Source organism: Choloepus didactylus (assembly GCF_015220235.1).
Source record: "Choloepus didactylus isolate mChoDid1 chromosome 25 unlocalized genomic scaffold, mChoDid1.pri SUPER_25_unloc1, whole genome shotgun sequence".
In the NCBI taxonomy this organism is placed as follows: domain Eukaryota; kingdom Metazoa; phylum Chordata; class Mammalia; order Pilosa; family Megalonychidae; genus Choloepus; species Choloepus didactylus.
Genome location: NW_023637606.1, coordinates 3,359,880 through 3,373,408, shown reverse-complemented (window position 1 = coordinate 3,373,408; position 13,529 = coordinate 3,359,880). Strand labels below are relative to the sequence as shown.

The window sequence follows — 13,529 nt, the reverse complement described above, 5'->3', positions numbered from 1 at the left end:
AACTGAGGCTCGCGGCCACCATTCTCGAGGCTGTTGGGACCAGAGGAGAAACTGAGGTCCGGGGAACGAGTGGCGGCGTCCCCTAGGGGCCCTGAGCTGGAATCCCGGAGACAGCCCGCGCCCAATGAGGGCGTCGGTCTCTAAGGGGTTAACTTCCATCCTCCGGGGCCCTCCACCCCCGCTGCTGAGTCTACGATTGGACGAGAGCGGAGCCCGCTAACCTATGATAAGAGGGCTGGTTCATCTTCAGCCAATCAGCAGCAGCCGCCGCACTCCCTATAGCCAATCAGGAGCAAAGCGAAGCTTCCGCCCAGCTCGGCCGCAGCCAATGGGCAGTCGCGAACCTCAGCCAATCCGCAGGAGAACCTGACGTATCCAATCGGCTGCAAGGTCGGGTACACGGCCAGCCAATCAGTTCCCGGGTCAAAAGTTGCTCGGCCAGGCTGGCTCGGCCCCGCCCCTCGTCTGCGGGCCGTGGCTCTTGGGGGCGGGGCCAGGCTGGCTGCGCGCCCGGCAGGGGCGTCCGCGTCGTTTGTCCCCGGCCCCTGTCCAGAGACCTTTGCCCGGGTCGCAGCGCGGGAAGAGGGAACTGGACAGTGGGGAGACCGGGGTAGGGGTGGGGGTGGGAGGAACGGGCCAAGATGCTCAGGATGAAATGAATTCATCCAGGCAGTGAGTTCAGAACAGAACTTGCCTTATAGTAAGAGCTGGATCGATGATAATTATTCTCATTTGTGAGTCCCCAACCTGTCCTCAGTTTACTTCTCCATGTCCTCACCTGCTTTCCCTTCCCTGGGCCAGACCTCCAGCCCCTTCCGCCCGGATCCTCCCTAAGTCTCAAACTCCCTCCACTTTCACGCCCACCCGTGTCCATCGTCCACCCTGACTCAGGGGAAATCTTCCTAGAATGCACCTCCCTCCCTTGCTCTAAACTCTTCCATGGCTCCCTATTGCCTTTGAGTAAGTAAAATTAAAACTAGGCGCTGTAACCTCATTGAACGCTTTTGATGTCCCTAGGTGGCAGATAGTATCAACTTTATTAGGTAGCTGGGCAAGATAAAGTGATTGGCCAAAGGTCAATTCTACAAATACCATTCTTTGCTCCGTGTATAAAGTCCAGGCAGCCTATTAATATAGCCTTAATAGTTATATTAAGGAAATAGAATTCCTAATGTCAACACTCCAGAAAAAGAAATCTCCAGGCCCAGGTGGTTTCACTGGAGGTCTGTCTACTAAAGGTTTACAGAAGAAGTAACACCAATTTTACAGAGTCTTTTCCAGAAAATTGCAGAAGCAGGAACACTTCCCGGTTCACTTTATGAAGTTAGTTATGACCCAGATACCAAAGTCAGATAAAGATAATTCCAAAAAAGAAAACTACAGAACATATCCCTCATGAATATAGATGCAAAAAATCCCTAACAAAATATTAGGAAACAGAATTTGGCAATTTATGAAAAGATGTTTCCAACATGACAAAGCTGGATTTACTGCAATGAGGCAAAACTGGTTCGATATTCAAAATTCCATCGATGTAATCACTGTATTTTACAGGGTGTGGTAAGCAGAATGGTGGCTCCCCAAAGATTGCCACATCCTAACCCCCAGAGCCTGTGAATATGTTAGGTTTTGAGGCAAAGGAGCTTAGGCTTGCAGATGGAATGAAAATTGTGAATCAACTGACTTTAAATATTGAGATTATCCTGGATTATCTGGCTGGACCCAACATAATCACAAGAGTTCTTGAGAGTGGAAGAGAGAAACAGAGAGATGGTCTCTACCCACCCTTGCTGACTTTAAAGATGGAAGAAGGGACCAGAAGTCAAGGAGTGTCAGTGAACTCTGGAAGCAGGAAAAGGCAAACACACAAAATTCTCTCATGGAACCTAAAGAAAGGAATGAACTCCAGCCAACAGCCTGATTTTAGCCCCCTGAGGTCCAGGGAGGATTTCTAACCTAAAGAACTGGAAGATGATACATCTACACTGTTTTAAACTGCTGAATTTGTGGGAATTTGCTATAGAAGTCAGAAAAAACTAATACAGGACTCCTAAAAAGAAAAATTATGTGATCATATCTATGGATACAGAAATAGAATTTGAGAAAATTCAACATCCTTTCATGATAAAAACTCGGCAGACTAGGAATAGAGAGGGAGTAGCTCAATTTGACCGAGAATACCTACAAAACCTATAGCTAACATCGTAGCACTGGAAGTTCTAGCCAGTGCAATAAAGCAAGAAAATAAAATAAAAGGCATACAGATAAAAAGGAAGAAATAAAAATAAATAAAATTCTCCCTGTTTACATACAACATGATGATCTATGTAGAAAATCCCAAGGAACCTACAAAAAAATCTCTAAGAACTAATAAGTGAGTTCAGCGAGATTGCAGGATTCCAGGTCAACATGCAAACATCAGTTGTATTTCTGTACACTAGCAATGAACCTGTGAAAACCAAAATTAAAATACAATGCTCAAAAAAATTTTAAATACTTAGCTGTATATCTAACAAAACGTGCAGAGCTTTTTTTTAATTTGCCAGATATTCTTTTAATGAGAATTATAAAAGACCAGAAATATCCTTTCTTCTGCAAACTACCTTTTGTTTAAAGAAAAACAAACGATTTGCTCTTAATTACAAATAGCATATAAGACAATGCCTTCTTTTGCAAAACCAATTGTTTTAGCTTGCTAAAACATCAGCTAAAGCTGATAAAATGCAATATACCAGAAAAGGGTTGGTTTTTACAATCGGGATTGATTAACTTACAATTAACAGTTCTAAGTCTGTGAAATTGTCCAACTCAAGGCATCAACAGGACGATCTCTGGACTCTGAAGATGGGCTGCAGGCATCTGGGGCTCCTCTGTCACATGGGAAGGCACATGGCTGGCGTCTGCTGGTCCTTCTCTCCTGGGTTTCGTTGCTTTCAGCTTCTGGCTTCAGTGGCTCCCTCCGTGAGCTTCTGCATGTTTCTTTTAGCTTCTGGCTTTCTTAGCTTCCATGTGTCCTTCTCTCGAAATTTCTCTGAGGCTTTTTTCCCCTGTGTCTTCTCGGCTTTTTACCCTCTTATAAAGGACTCCAGTAAGAGAATTAAGACACATCTGGGACTGCCTCAACTGAAATAACCTAATCAAAAGATCCACCCACAATAGGTCTACACCCACAGGAAGGGATTAGTTTTAAGAACATGATTTTCTGGGGCTATATATATCTTCAAACTCATCACATCAATAAATAAAAGAACAAATGTAAGCATGTGCAATCCGCCCAAGATATTAAAGATTTTTTCAGTATTTTAAAAAATCAGAATTTATTCCATAACCTTTTCAAAGCATAATTCTGAAGATATGAGTCAAATGAAAAAAGAAAAAAGAAAAAAAAAGAACACGAGAGTTCCTTTTATAGCTGCTTTAAACAGCTTTTGGTAATTCTTCAGATGACACTGGAATTCATATCTTCCAAAAATTGCTGAATTTAAAATATTTCTAATGAACTGATTAATGGAAGGAAATAAAATATTCATCAAACCCTAATGTTGAAAGAATGAAAGAAGATTTAAATAAATGGAGAGGCAAACCATGTTCATGGATTGGAAGATGACAGTTCTCTCCAAATGGATATGTAAGTTTGGTGCAATTCCTATCAAAATCCCAGCAAGAGATGCTCTCAGAAACATTGAGGACTGGTGGTTTGATGTGCTGAGCCCTCTGTCATGGGACTTGCCCTTATGAAGCTTGTTACTGCAAAGGAGAGGCTAAACCTGTTTATAATTGTGCCTAAGAGTCTCCCCCTGAGTGCCTCTTTGTTGCTCAGATGTGGCCTCTCTCTCTCTCTCTGAGCCACCTCAGCAGGTGAACTCACTGCCCTCCCCCTACGTGGGACCTGACTCCCAGGGGTGTAAATCTCCCTGGCAACGCAGGACATGACTCCCGGGGATGAATCTGGACCCGGCAGCGTGGGATTGAGAACATCTTCTTGACCAAAAGGGGGAAGTGGAATGAAATAAAATAAAGTTTCACTGGCTGAGAGATTTCAAATGAATTCGAGAGGTCACTCTGGTGGACATTCTTACGCACTATACAGATAACCTTTTTTAGGTTTTAATATATTGGAATAGCTAGAAGTAAATACCTGAAACTATCAAACTCCAACCCAGTAGCCTTGACTCTTGAAGACGATTGTATAACAATGTAGCTTACAAGGGGTGACAGTGTGATTGTGAAAACCTTGTGGATCACACTCCCTTTATCCAGTGTATGGATGGATGAGTAGAAAAATGGGGACAAAAACTAAATGAAAAATAGGGTGGGATGGGGCGGTGATGTGGGTGTTCTTTTTTTCTTTTTCTTTTTTATTCTTATTCTGATTCTTTGTGGTGTAAGGTAAATGTTCAAAAATAGATTGGGGTGATGAATGCACAACTTTATGATGGTACTGTAAACAGCTGATTGTACACCATGGATGATGTATGGTATGTGAATATATCTCAGTAAAACTGAATTTAATAAAAAAAAATCCCAGCAAGATTTTGTTTGTTTGTTTGTTGTAGATGCAGGCAAGGTTTGTCTACAACCAGGCAGGCTCACCGGGCACATGAGGGTTTCTTAGCATTAAATTCTTCATACCCATTGACTGCATCCCCTCTCAGTTTTGGCACTATGCTCCCTTTTTTCTCATTTCCAAATCTTTCTTTTCTCCTCCAGGGACACCCTCTGCCCCATTCCTGCTCTGCACCCAAAGCCTTCCAGTGGATCCTGCTTCCAGGGTATTTCCCGGCAGGTTCTTCCTGACCTCACCAGGGAAGCAGAGAAACTGGGATTTCCCTGGGAGCCCTGGAACTGCCCGGGCCCAGCCCCCGCCCAGCTCTGCCCGGGGAGGGAACCCGGCAACCTGACAAGCAGAGCGAGGAGAGGAAATTCCCCTGGAACCTGTTTCTCTGCTTTCTGGCCCCGGCTGGGGCACCCAACGGAGGGAGAGGCCAGGCCAAAGCCCCCCGGCCCACCATGGCTCTGGCCCTGAGCCCACCACGGGCCCCCAAGCCCAAGGGTGTCCTGCCGTCTCACTACCACGAGAGCTTTCTGGAGAAGAAGGGACCCCATGACCGGGTGAGTGGGGTGGGGAGCCGGGCACTGCCGGGTGGCATGGGCAGGTGCAGTACCTCTCTGAGCCTCAGTCTCCCCACCTGGCCCCGGGGGGTGGGCAGGTGCTGGCTGGTTGTTTCCTTTGTCTCTCTCTCTATTTATCTCCGTCTCAATCTTTCTGTCTCTGACGCTTAGAAACAAACAAGACAGGATCGTCCTCCAGGAAGTGGGGTGCCCCCTGATCCCCATGAACCGTAGCCTCGAGGTCAAGGCTGGGGGCAGGTCGTGTGTGGGGACACTGAGCCCTGATGGGGGTCGGGCACATTTGGCCAAACCGGATTCTGACCGGGGAACCCATGTGTGTGAGGTGGGGGGGGGGGGGGGCTTTTCCGCATAATAAAGTCCAGCCCCTCTGCACCCCCTCCCCTCCTCCCACCCCATAATCATCTTCTGCTCCAGCCTCCTCCCTGACTTTCCCACCACAGTCCCCCCACCAGGAACTGCTTTCCCTCTGCCTCCACCTGCCAAAATTTTCCCCAGCCAGCGACACGCCTAGAGGCAGGAGATCACAGGTCCCAGCGTGCAAGAGACGCAGGTTCAAATCCCAGCTCTGCTCTTTCCTTGCTCTGAATGACTCTAAATCTTTGAGCCTCAGTTTCCCCTTACACGAAATGGGTATAACAGTCTCTGAAGTGGTTAATAATTAATAAGGTGATAATAAAGACACCATCTGCATTGCCATTTTGTAGCTGGGGAAATCGAGGCACAGAGAGCTTAAGTAACTTGCCCAATGCCACACAGCCGGCACATGACAAAGCAGATCTGACTCCACAACCCGAGAACTTAACTGTACTGAGTATAATCACGCATTGCCCTATTCCAAATGCCTGTACCTGTAGGCTGTATGAGTTTCTCAGTGTTGCTACAACAAAATTCCACAAACTCAGTAGCTCAAAATGATAGAATTTATACTTTCACAGTTCTGGAGGCTGAAAGTCTGAAATTGAGGTGTTGACAGGGTTGTGTTCCCGCCTAAACCTGCAGGAAAGGATCCTTCTTTGCCTCTTCTAGTGTCTGGTGGCTCTCGGCCATCCTTGGCATTCCTTGGCTTGTAGCTGCGTCCCTCCAATCTCTGCCTCCTCCATCCTCACATGCCCCCCCAGCCCCACCCCCTGTGTGTGCGCTCTCTCATCTTACAAGGACATTGGTCACTGGATTGAGGGGCCACCCTAATCCAGAATGACCTCATCTTAGCTGGATTATACCTGCAAAACCCTATTTTCATAGACGGCCACAATCTCAGGTACCAGGGGTTGAACGTGTGGAACATATCTTTTGGGAGGACACAATTCAATGTACTAATAGGCCCTCTGTAAATGTTAGATGGATGGATGGATGGATGGATGGATGGATGTATGGATGGGCAGATGGACAGATGGATGGATGGATGGATGGATAGTTGGACATGTGGACAGATGGACAGACAGATGGATGGATGGACAGATGGAAAGACGGATGGATGGATGGATGGACAGATGGACAGACGGATGGATGGATGGAAGGATGGATCGATGGATGGATGGATGGATCGATGGATGGACAGACAGATGGACAGATAGATTGACAGATGGATAGATGGGCAGATGGATGGGTGGGTGGGTGGATGGATGGATGGGCAGATGATGGATGGATGAACAGATGGGCAGATGGACTGATGGATGGATGGATGTGTGGATGGATGGATGGATGCGTGGATGGATGGATGGACAGACAGATGGACAGATAGATTGACAGATGGATGGGTGGGTGGGTGGGTGGATGGATGGGTGGATGGATGGATGGATGTATAAATATGGGTGAGTTGATCGGTGGATGGGTGGCTGGCTAGATGAGTGGGTGGAAACATGGATGGTTTGTTGGATGGGTGGACATATAGATGGGGAAGTGAATTGGTGGATGGGTGGAGAGATGGGTGGGTGGATGTGTTGGTGGAATGCCATAAAGCCAGTTAACCCAACTCCCTCCTGACTCCCTTGCACCCCCAAAGATTGGGGGGCTGATCTGGGTTCCCCATCCTATCAAGGTACCCTCGAAGGATAACAGACCCCTTCCCACCACTGGGCCTTGAGTGGAGAGAGAGGGCCTCCCTGAGAAGGCAAACTTTGACCCAAAACCCAAAGCAGGTGATGAAAGTAGGTATGTAAGGATGTGGGGGAAGAGAGAACAGCCAGTGCAAGCAAAGGTCCTAAGGCTGGGAAGGGGGGTGTTAGGGTGCTCAGCCTTGCCACGTCACCTCCTCCCTCTCTCCACCTCTGCTCCCCAGGATTACAAGAAGTTCTGGGCAGGCCTCCAGGGTCTCACCATCTATTTCTACAATAGCAATCGGGACTTCCAGGTAAGGGTGACACTGGGGCTCAGGAAAAGCCCCAATCTTGACCTGAAGGACCACGCAGATAGAGGCTGTGGATGGTGTATGGCCACGCCAGCAACTGTCATCCAGGGCACCTGAGAGGGGGTCACAGGCTGGTGCCTGGACCCCCTACCTCTGTGTCCCCAGCACGTGGAAAAACTGGACCTGGGAGCTTTCGTGAAGCTCACTGATGAGGCTCCCAGGGGGAACACCCACTTCACCCTGGTCCTCCGGAACCAAGAGATCAAGTTCAAGGTAGGTCTTCTGGGGGGAGGTGGGCTGGTGGGAGAAGCCCCCTCCCCACTGTGCCCACCATTAACCACCAACAGCACAGGGTATCCAGTTTCTACCACTGGTCTGGTGACTGCACAACCCCTCTGGGCCTCAGCTCCCTCAACTGAAAAATGGATTCTAATCTGTGCAAAGCGTCCAGTACAAGATCGGAGCCACAGTGAACATTTATCGAGCACCCACTGTGTGCTAGACAGTGTCCTAGTGAGGGAGGCACACAACAAACAACATAAATGAGTGCAACCATAGAGAGCGTCAGATGGTGAGAAGTGCTAGGGAGATGAATCCTAGCGAAGGGAATCGGGGAAGGCCAGGGTTGCACAGTTAGACGCTGTGGTCAGGGAAGGTGTTAACGAGAAACCTGAAGGACGCAAGGGAGCCTGTGGTGTGGACGGCCTGCAGGGGGATCAGTGGATGCAAAGGCCCTGGGGCAGGACCCAGTTGGAAGGACAGCGAGGAGGCCTGCTTAGCTCTGGCAGAGGGAGTGAGGGGGAGAGAGGAAGGAGGGGAGGACGGGGAGGGGACAGAGCAGATCTTGCAGGGCCTGGTGAGCTGCAGGGAGGATCTAGACTCCCCACCCCATCCCCAGTGAGGTGGGCACTATGGAGGATTTAGAGCATAAGACGTATATTGATCTGATTTATGAATTTTTTTAGTGTTAATATAATAACATTTCCCAAAGACTTAACATATGCAAACTTCATCCTAAAGTAATCTTCAAAAAAGCCTTTGGAAACAGGGACTTTTATATCCCACTCCCATTTCACAGAGGGGTAGACTGAGGCTCGGAGACACAGAATCTTCTCTTTCTTCCCCACCCTAGGTGGACAGCCTGGAGTCTCGGGAGATGTGGAAAGGATTCATCTTGACCGTGGTGGAGGTGAGGGTGCCCCCTTCTGTGCCCCCTTCCCCACCCTCCCCTGGGGCGCCCCCAAATCCTCTTTTTCCTTTCCATCCTGCATTCCCCAAACGAGCCTCTAGAGTGAAGCACACTGGTCTCAAACTGGCGGCCCGCGGGCCAAACGGAAACATCTTTTGCCAACACAGTGCTGACACTTTCTAAAGTAGCTGCCATCATTTGGTCCCCATTCCGGGCACTCTTTAACTCATCTGCTCCGGGCCTGGTCTCTGCAGACTGTGGGGTCTGAGACTCGAGTTTCTGGCAGCGACTCCGTCCCTCGTTCCCAGCACCCAAACTTTCGAGCATCCCCCCCAAGCCCGCTCTGCCCCTGGGGTCACGGGCTCGCACCCCGGCTCTGCTGCCCCCTGGCCTCCTCTTAACCCCTGTGTGACAAGGGCGCAGCCGCCCGGGCCTTGACGTCTCCGCCGTCGCCCCTCAGCTCCGTGTCCCGTCCAACCTGACCCTGCTGCCCGGGCACCGCTACATGATGGCCGAGGCCCTGGCCAGAGAGGAGGCGCGCCGCACGCTCGAGACGCCCTCGTGAGTGCCCCCGGGGCCCGAGGGGCTCCTGCTTGGGGACGGGCTGTGGGGCGTGGGTGGAGGGTAGAGCCGAATCCAGGACGGGCCGCGGGCTGGGTCCCAGGGGGAAGGGGACTGGAGGGCGGGGACGATACTCCGGGGGCGGGTCCATGTGCCCGGGGGCGGGGCTAGGCGTCAGGAGGGCGGGGCTGAGTCTCTGGGGGCGGGTCCATGTGCCCGGGGCCGTGTCTATGTGTCTGGGGGCGGGGCTGAGGCTCAGGGGCGGGGCTAGGTGGTTGGGGCGGGGCTGAGTCTCTCGGGGCGGGTCTACTTTGCCGGGGGCGTGTCTAGGTACCTGGGGGCGGGACTAGGTGTCCGGGGGCGGGGCTGAGTCTCTGGGGACGGGTCTAGCTGCCAGGGGCGTGTCTATGTGCCTGGGGGCGGGACTGAGGCTCAGGGGCGGGGCTAGGAAGCGGGGCGGGGCCAGGTGTCCGGGGGGCGATGTTGAGTCTCTGGGGGCGGTTCTACTTTGCCGGGGGCGTGTCTATGTGCCTGGAGGCGGGGCCGAGGCTCAAGGGCAGGTCTAGGAGGCTGGGGGCGGGGCAGGTGTCCTGGGGGCGGGGCTGAGTCTGTGGGGGCGGGTCCAGTTGCCGGGGGCGTGTCTATGTGTCCGGAGGGCGGGGCTGAGTTTCAGGGGCCGGGTCTACTTTGCCGGGGGCGTGTCTATGTACGTGGAGGCGGGACTCAGGCTCAAGGGCGTGTCTAGGAGGCGGGGGGCGGGGCCAGGTGTCCGGGGGGCGGTGTTGAGTCTCTGGGGGCGGGTCTACTTGCCGGGGACGGAGCCTGTCTCCGAGCGGGCGGTGCGTCCCGCTCCAGGTGCTTCCTGAAGGTGAGCCGGCTGGAGGCGCAGCTGCTCCTGGAGCGCTACCCCGAGTGCGGGAACCTGCTGCTGCGGCCCAGCGGAGACGGCGCGGGCGGCGTGTCGGTCACCACGCGCCAGGTTCTCAACGGGTGCGCATGCGCGGCCTCGGGGGCCCTCGGTGGGAGGCGTGGTCAGAGCCGGGGCGGAGCCATAGGCGGGGCAGTGGGAGGTCCTGGGACAGGGCCCGGAGTTTCCAGGGCGTGGAATCCTGGGGAAGGGTCGCGCCCTGGGGCTGGGTGAGGCGGTTCAATCAATGCCCCGCGGCGAAGCTAGAGCCCTTTGAGGGAAGTGTCAGGTCCTGGAGCCTGGGGCCGGGTGCCGGGTCCTCTCTGTAGACGGGGTCAGACGTTTGGGGTCACTTGCTCCAGGGCGGAGTCTGGTATTTGGGGCCGGTCTGGTTGTCTGGAGAGGCACGAAGTCAAAGTCCAGAGAAGAGGCCTTGCCTGGGGGTGGAAACCGCCGGGGCCTGGTCCTCTCTGGGGGCGGTGCTGGGCCTGGGGGCGGGGTCAGGGCCGGAGGCGGGCGGTAGGTCCTCCTGGGGGCGGTGCTAGGCCTGGGGGCGGGGTCAGGGCCGGAGGCGGGCGGTAGGTCCTCCTGGGGGCGGTGCTAGGCCTGGGGGCGGGGTCAGGGCCGGAGGCGGGCGGTAGGTCCTCCTGGGGGCGGTGCTAGGCCTGGGGGCGGGGTCAGGGCCGGAGGCGGGCGGTAGGTCTTCCTGGGGGCGGTGCTAGGCCTGGAGGCGGGGTCAGGGCTGGGGGTGGGCGGTAGGTCCTCCTGGGGGAGGTGCTAGACCTGGGGGCGGGGTCAGGGCCGGGGGCGGGCGGTAGGTCCTCCTGGGGCCGGGGCTTCCCTTGGGGGCCGCTGCAGCCGCTCGCCCCCTCTCCGCCTGCGCAGGGTGCCCGCGGTCCGGCACTACAAGGTAAAGCATGAGGGACCCACGTACGTGATCGACGTGGAGGAGCCGGTGAGCGGTGGGCCGGGGTCCCGGGAGCCGGGCGGATGAGCAGACCCCGCTGGCTCTCACCGCGCCCCCCTACCCGCCCCCAGTTCCCCTGCGCCTCCCTCGATGCAGTGGTCAACTACTTCGTGTCACGCACCAACAAGGCGCTGGTCCCCTTTCTGCTCGACGAGGACTACGAAAAGGTGCTAGGTGGGTGCGGCCTCGGGGAGCTCGGGGGTTCAGCCCGCGCCCCTCCCACCGCCGCCCGGATGGGGGGGGCCCCCGAGCCGGCCCCGGGCCGCCGCGCCCCCTCCAGGCCACCCACTCTGTTCCAGGTTACGTGGAGGAGAATAAAGAGAACGGCGAGAATGTGTGGGTGGCGTCCCCGGCCCCGGCGGCCCCCGGCCCAGGTGACGCCCCCTCCCCAGGCCGCAAGGGGAGCAAAGCGGGGAGGGGTCTGGGGCCCACTTCTAGCTACCGCCCGATTTTGTATGCGGAGATGCAAGGGGCCCAGAAATTACCCAGAGCCTGGTCTCAGGGGGGCTCCCAGATGGTGGGGTGCACAAGAGCCAGACACAGACACTCCCAGTCCTGGGGGGAGGGATCGAAGCTGGGATTGGGGATAGTGGCTAGAATAGAGGAGAAGAGGAGGGCAGGGTGAGGGGAAGGCTTCCTGGAGGAGGAGGTGTTTGCTGAAGATTCCAAGAGATTTCAGTAAGTGGAGATGGAGCCCCCTCCGGGGGAGAAAGGGGGTGCATCTGCGTGGGGACCCCGCAGGAGCAACGCCCAGAGGTGGGAATTGGGGGGGGGAAGGTTTTGAGAAAGGGATGGAGGAGGAGTTTCTGCGGCGGGAGGAGGCGGGGAGCAGATTTGGCAGATGCTGGGAGCCCAGCCCCATCAGCTCTGGCTCCACCTACATAACCAGAAGCTCACAGACACTAGTGTAGACAACAACGCTGAATACGTGTGTTTGCACGATTCCGGTCACCTCGAAAGCACGTAGGACGCATCTACATCCTGAAGCCACAATCACGTGTGTACACGCGAACGGGGACTTGTACACGCGAGCGGGGATGTGTACACGCGAGCGGGGACGTGCCCACTCGCAAGCACAAATCCAGAACGCCTGTGCCTTTATAAATACGCCCGCGTAACGCATTAATACAGGCGGTACCCAAGTGTGCATCTCGGGACTCGTGCAATGAGAGGCGCGTGTGCACACGCCTGGAGGTGTGCGTACACACCCACGGTGAAGCCGCATCTTGCATATACTTATCCCACGCAGATTCAACCAGTGAACCTCACGCGACACAGACACACTTATCAGTGGGTGTGAGCAGACGCACACAGGCACAGGGACACGTGTATCACGCTTGCACACACAGTCCTGTCGCCTTTTTTCCTCAGCAGGTCCAGCGCCTCCTGCCGGCGGCCCGAAGCCACCACTCCCTGTGTCCGCCCTGGTGTCCAACCAGGACAAGCCGCCCCCCCTGCCCCCTCTGCCCCCGCCACCGGTCCAGGAGGAGGACTACGTGATCCCCATCGGGGAGGCCCCAGCTGCCGACTACGAGAACGAGGACGGTGGGTGGGAGGCAGGAGGCTGAGTGCTGGAGTGGGGGGGGAGCCGGCTCTGGTGGCCCCGTGTGACACGCCACACCTTTACCCGCACAGTGCCTTCCCCGAGCCGGCGGGTCATCCCAAAGCCCAGAAAGCCGGTGAAGTTTCAAGCAAAGGCTCCAAAGCCCCCCATTATGCCCAAGCCAGGTAGGGGGTCCTCCTCCCCAGCCCCTCCCTCCTCCGAGGCAGGGCCGGCCTCAGCCCTCCTCTGCCCCCTTTTCTGCAGAACCCAAAGGTCCCAGCGGTGGCGTGGTCAGGAAGCCAGCAGTGAGCTCTGCCCAGGCCTTCTTCCCCTCCCCAGGTAAGGGGACGGTGGGGATGGACGCAGGGTCAGCTCCAAAAGACGCTGGATTCAATATTCTCTTCTCGCCATCTTGAAATCTGGAATGCGTCTTTGAACAAGGGGCCCTGCATTTTCATTTTGCAATGCACCCCACAAATTCTGTGGCCGATCCTGGGTGGTTGTGGTCTGGACTGGGGATCCCTGAACCAGTTGAAGCTTCTTTGGGAATCCCCCACCCTCATCCCCTTTCAGGGCTGGCAGATGTAACTGCAGAGCTGGAGGAGAAGCTGCAGAGGAGGCGGGCGCTGGAGCACTGAAGTCAGACACGCAGGGGGACCGGCAGGCTACTATTGACAAAGCAAGCCCAGCTGAGCCTTCTTTGCCAGGATTAAAGCTCAGTGACTTGGGGCTCAAGTGTTTGTCCTGTGTGCGTGTGTGTGTGCATGTGCATGTGTGTGTGTGTTGTCCTCCCTACAGCTGGCCCCATTTCCTCCCAATGACCCGTAACTCAGCCCGCTGCCTGATCCTGCAGGAAAAGCCCATTTTACAGCTGGGAAAACA

The 13,529-nt window shown here is 54.6% G+C and overlaps 1 protein-coding gene across 2 annotated transcripts; it reads left to right on the top strand.

The window, feature by feature from the left end:
• The first annotated feature begins 4,841 nt into the window (after positions 1 to 4,841).
• STAP2 (signal transducing adaptor family member 2) lies at positions 4,842 to 13,382 on the top strand. 2 transcript variants are annotated; one of them, XM_037824042.1, is made up of 13 exons: positions 4,842 to 5,112; positions 7,412 to 7,483; positions 7,646 to 7,753; positions 8,613 to 8,669; positions 9,130 to 9,230; positions 10,086 to 10,220; positions 11,023 to 11,092; positions 11,176 to 11,278; positions 11,404 to 11,478; positions 12,479 to 12,649; positions 12,740 to 12,832; positions 12,912 to 12,986; positions 13,221 to 13,382. In XM_037824042.1, the coding sequence occupies exons 1-13, from the start codon at positions 5,011 to 5,013 to the stop codon at positions 13,283 to 13,285; spliced, it is 1,227 nt and encodes a 408-aa protein (XP_037679970.1). In that variant the 5' UTR covers positions 4,842 to 5,010; the 3' UTR covers positions 13,286 to 13,382. The 2 variants fall into 2 exon arrangements, with proteins under 2 accessions (XP_037679970.1, XP_037679969.1); XM_037824041.1 differs by having other exon boundaries at positions 12,476 to 12,649.
• The last annotated feature ends 147 nt before the right edge of the window (positions 13,383 to 13,529 follow it).

Coding starts and splice junctions, on each gene's coding strand:
- STAP2 (XM_037824041.1), top strand. CDS start 5,011: ATGGCTCTGGCCCTGAGCCCACCACGGGCCCCCAAGCCCAAGGGTGTC. Junction 11,279..11,403: donor GGACTACGAAAAGGTGCTAG/GTGGGTGCGGCC, acceptor ACTCTGTTCCAG/GTTACGTGGAGGAGAATAAA. Junction 11,479..12,475: donor CCCGGCGGCCCCCGGCCCAG/GTGACGCCCCCT, acceptor TTTTTTCCTCAG/CAGGTCCAGCGCCTCCTGCC.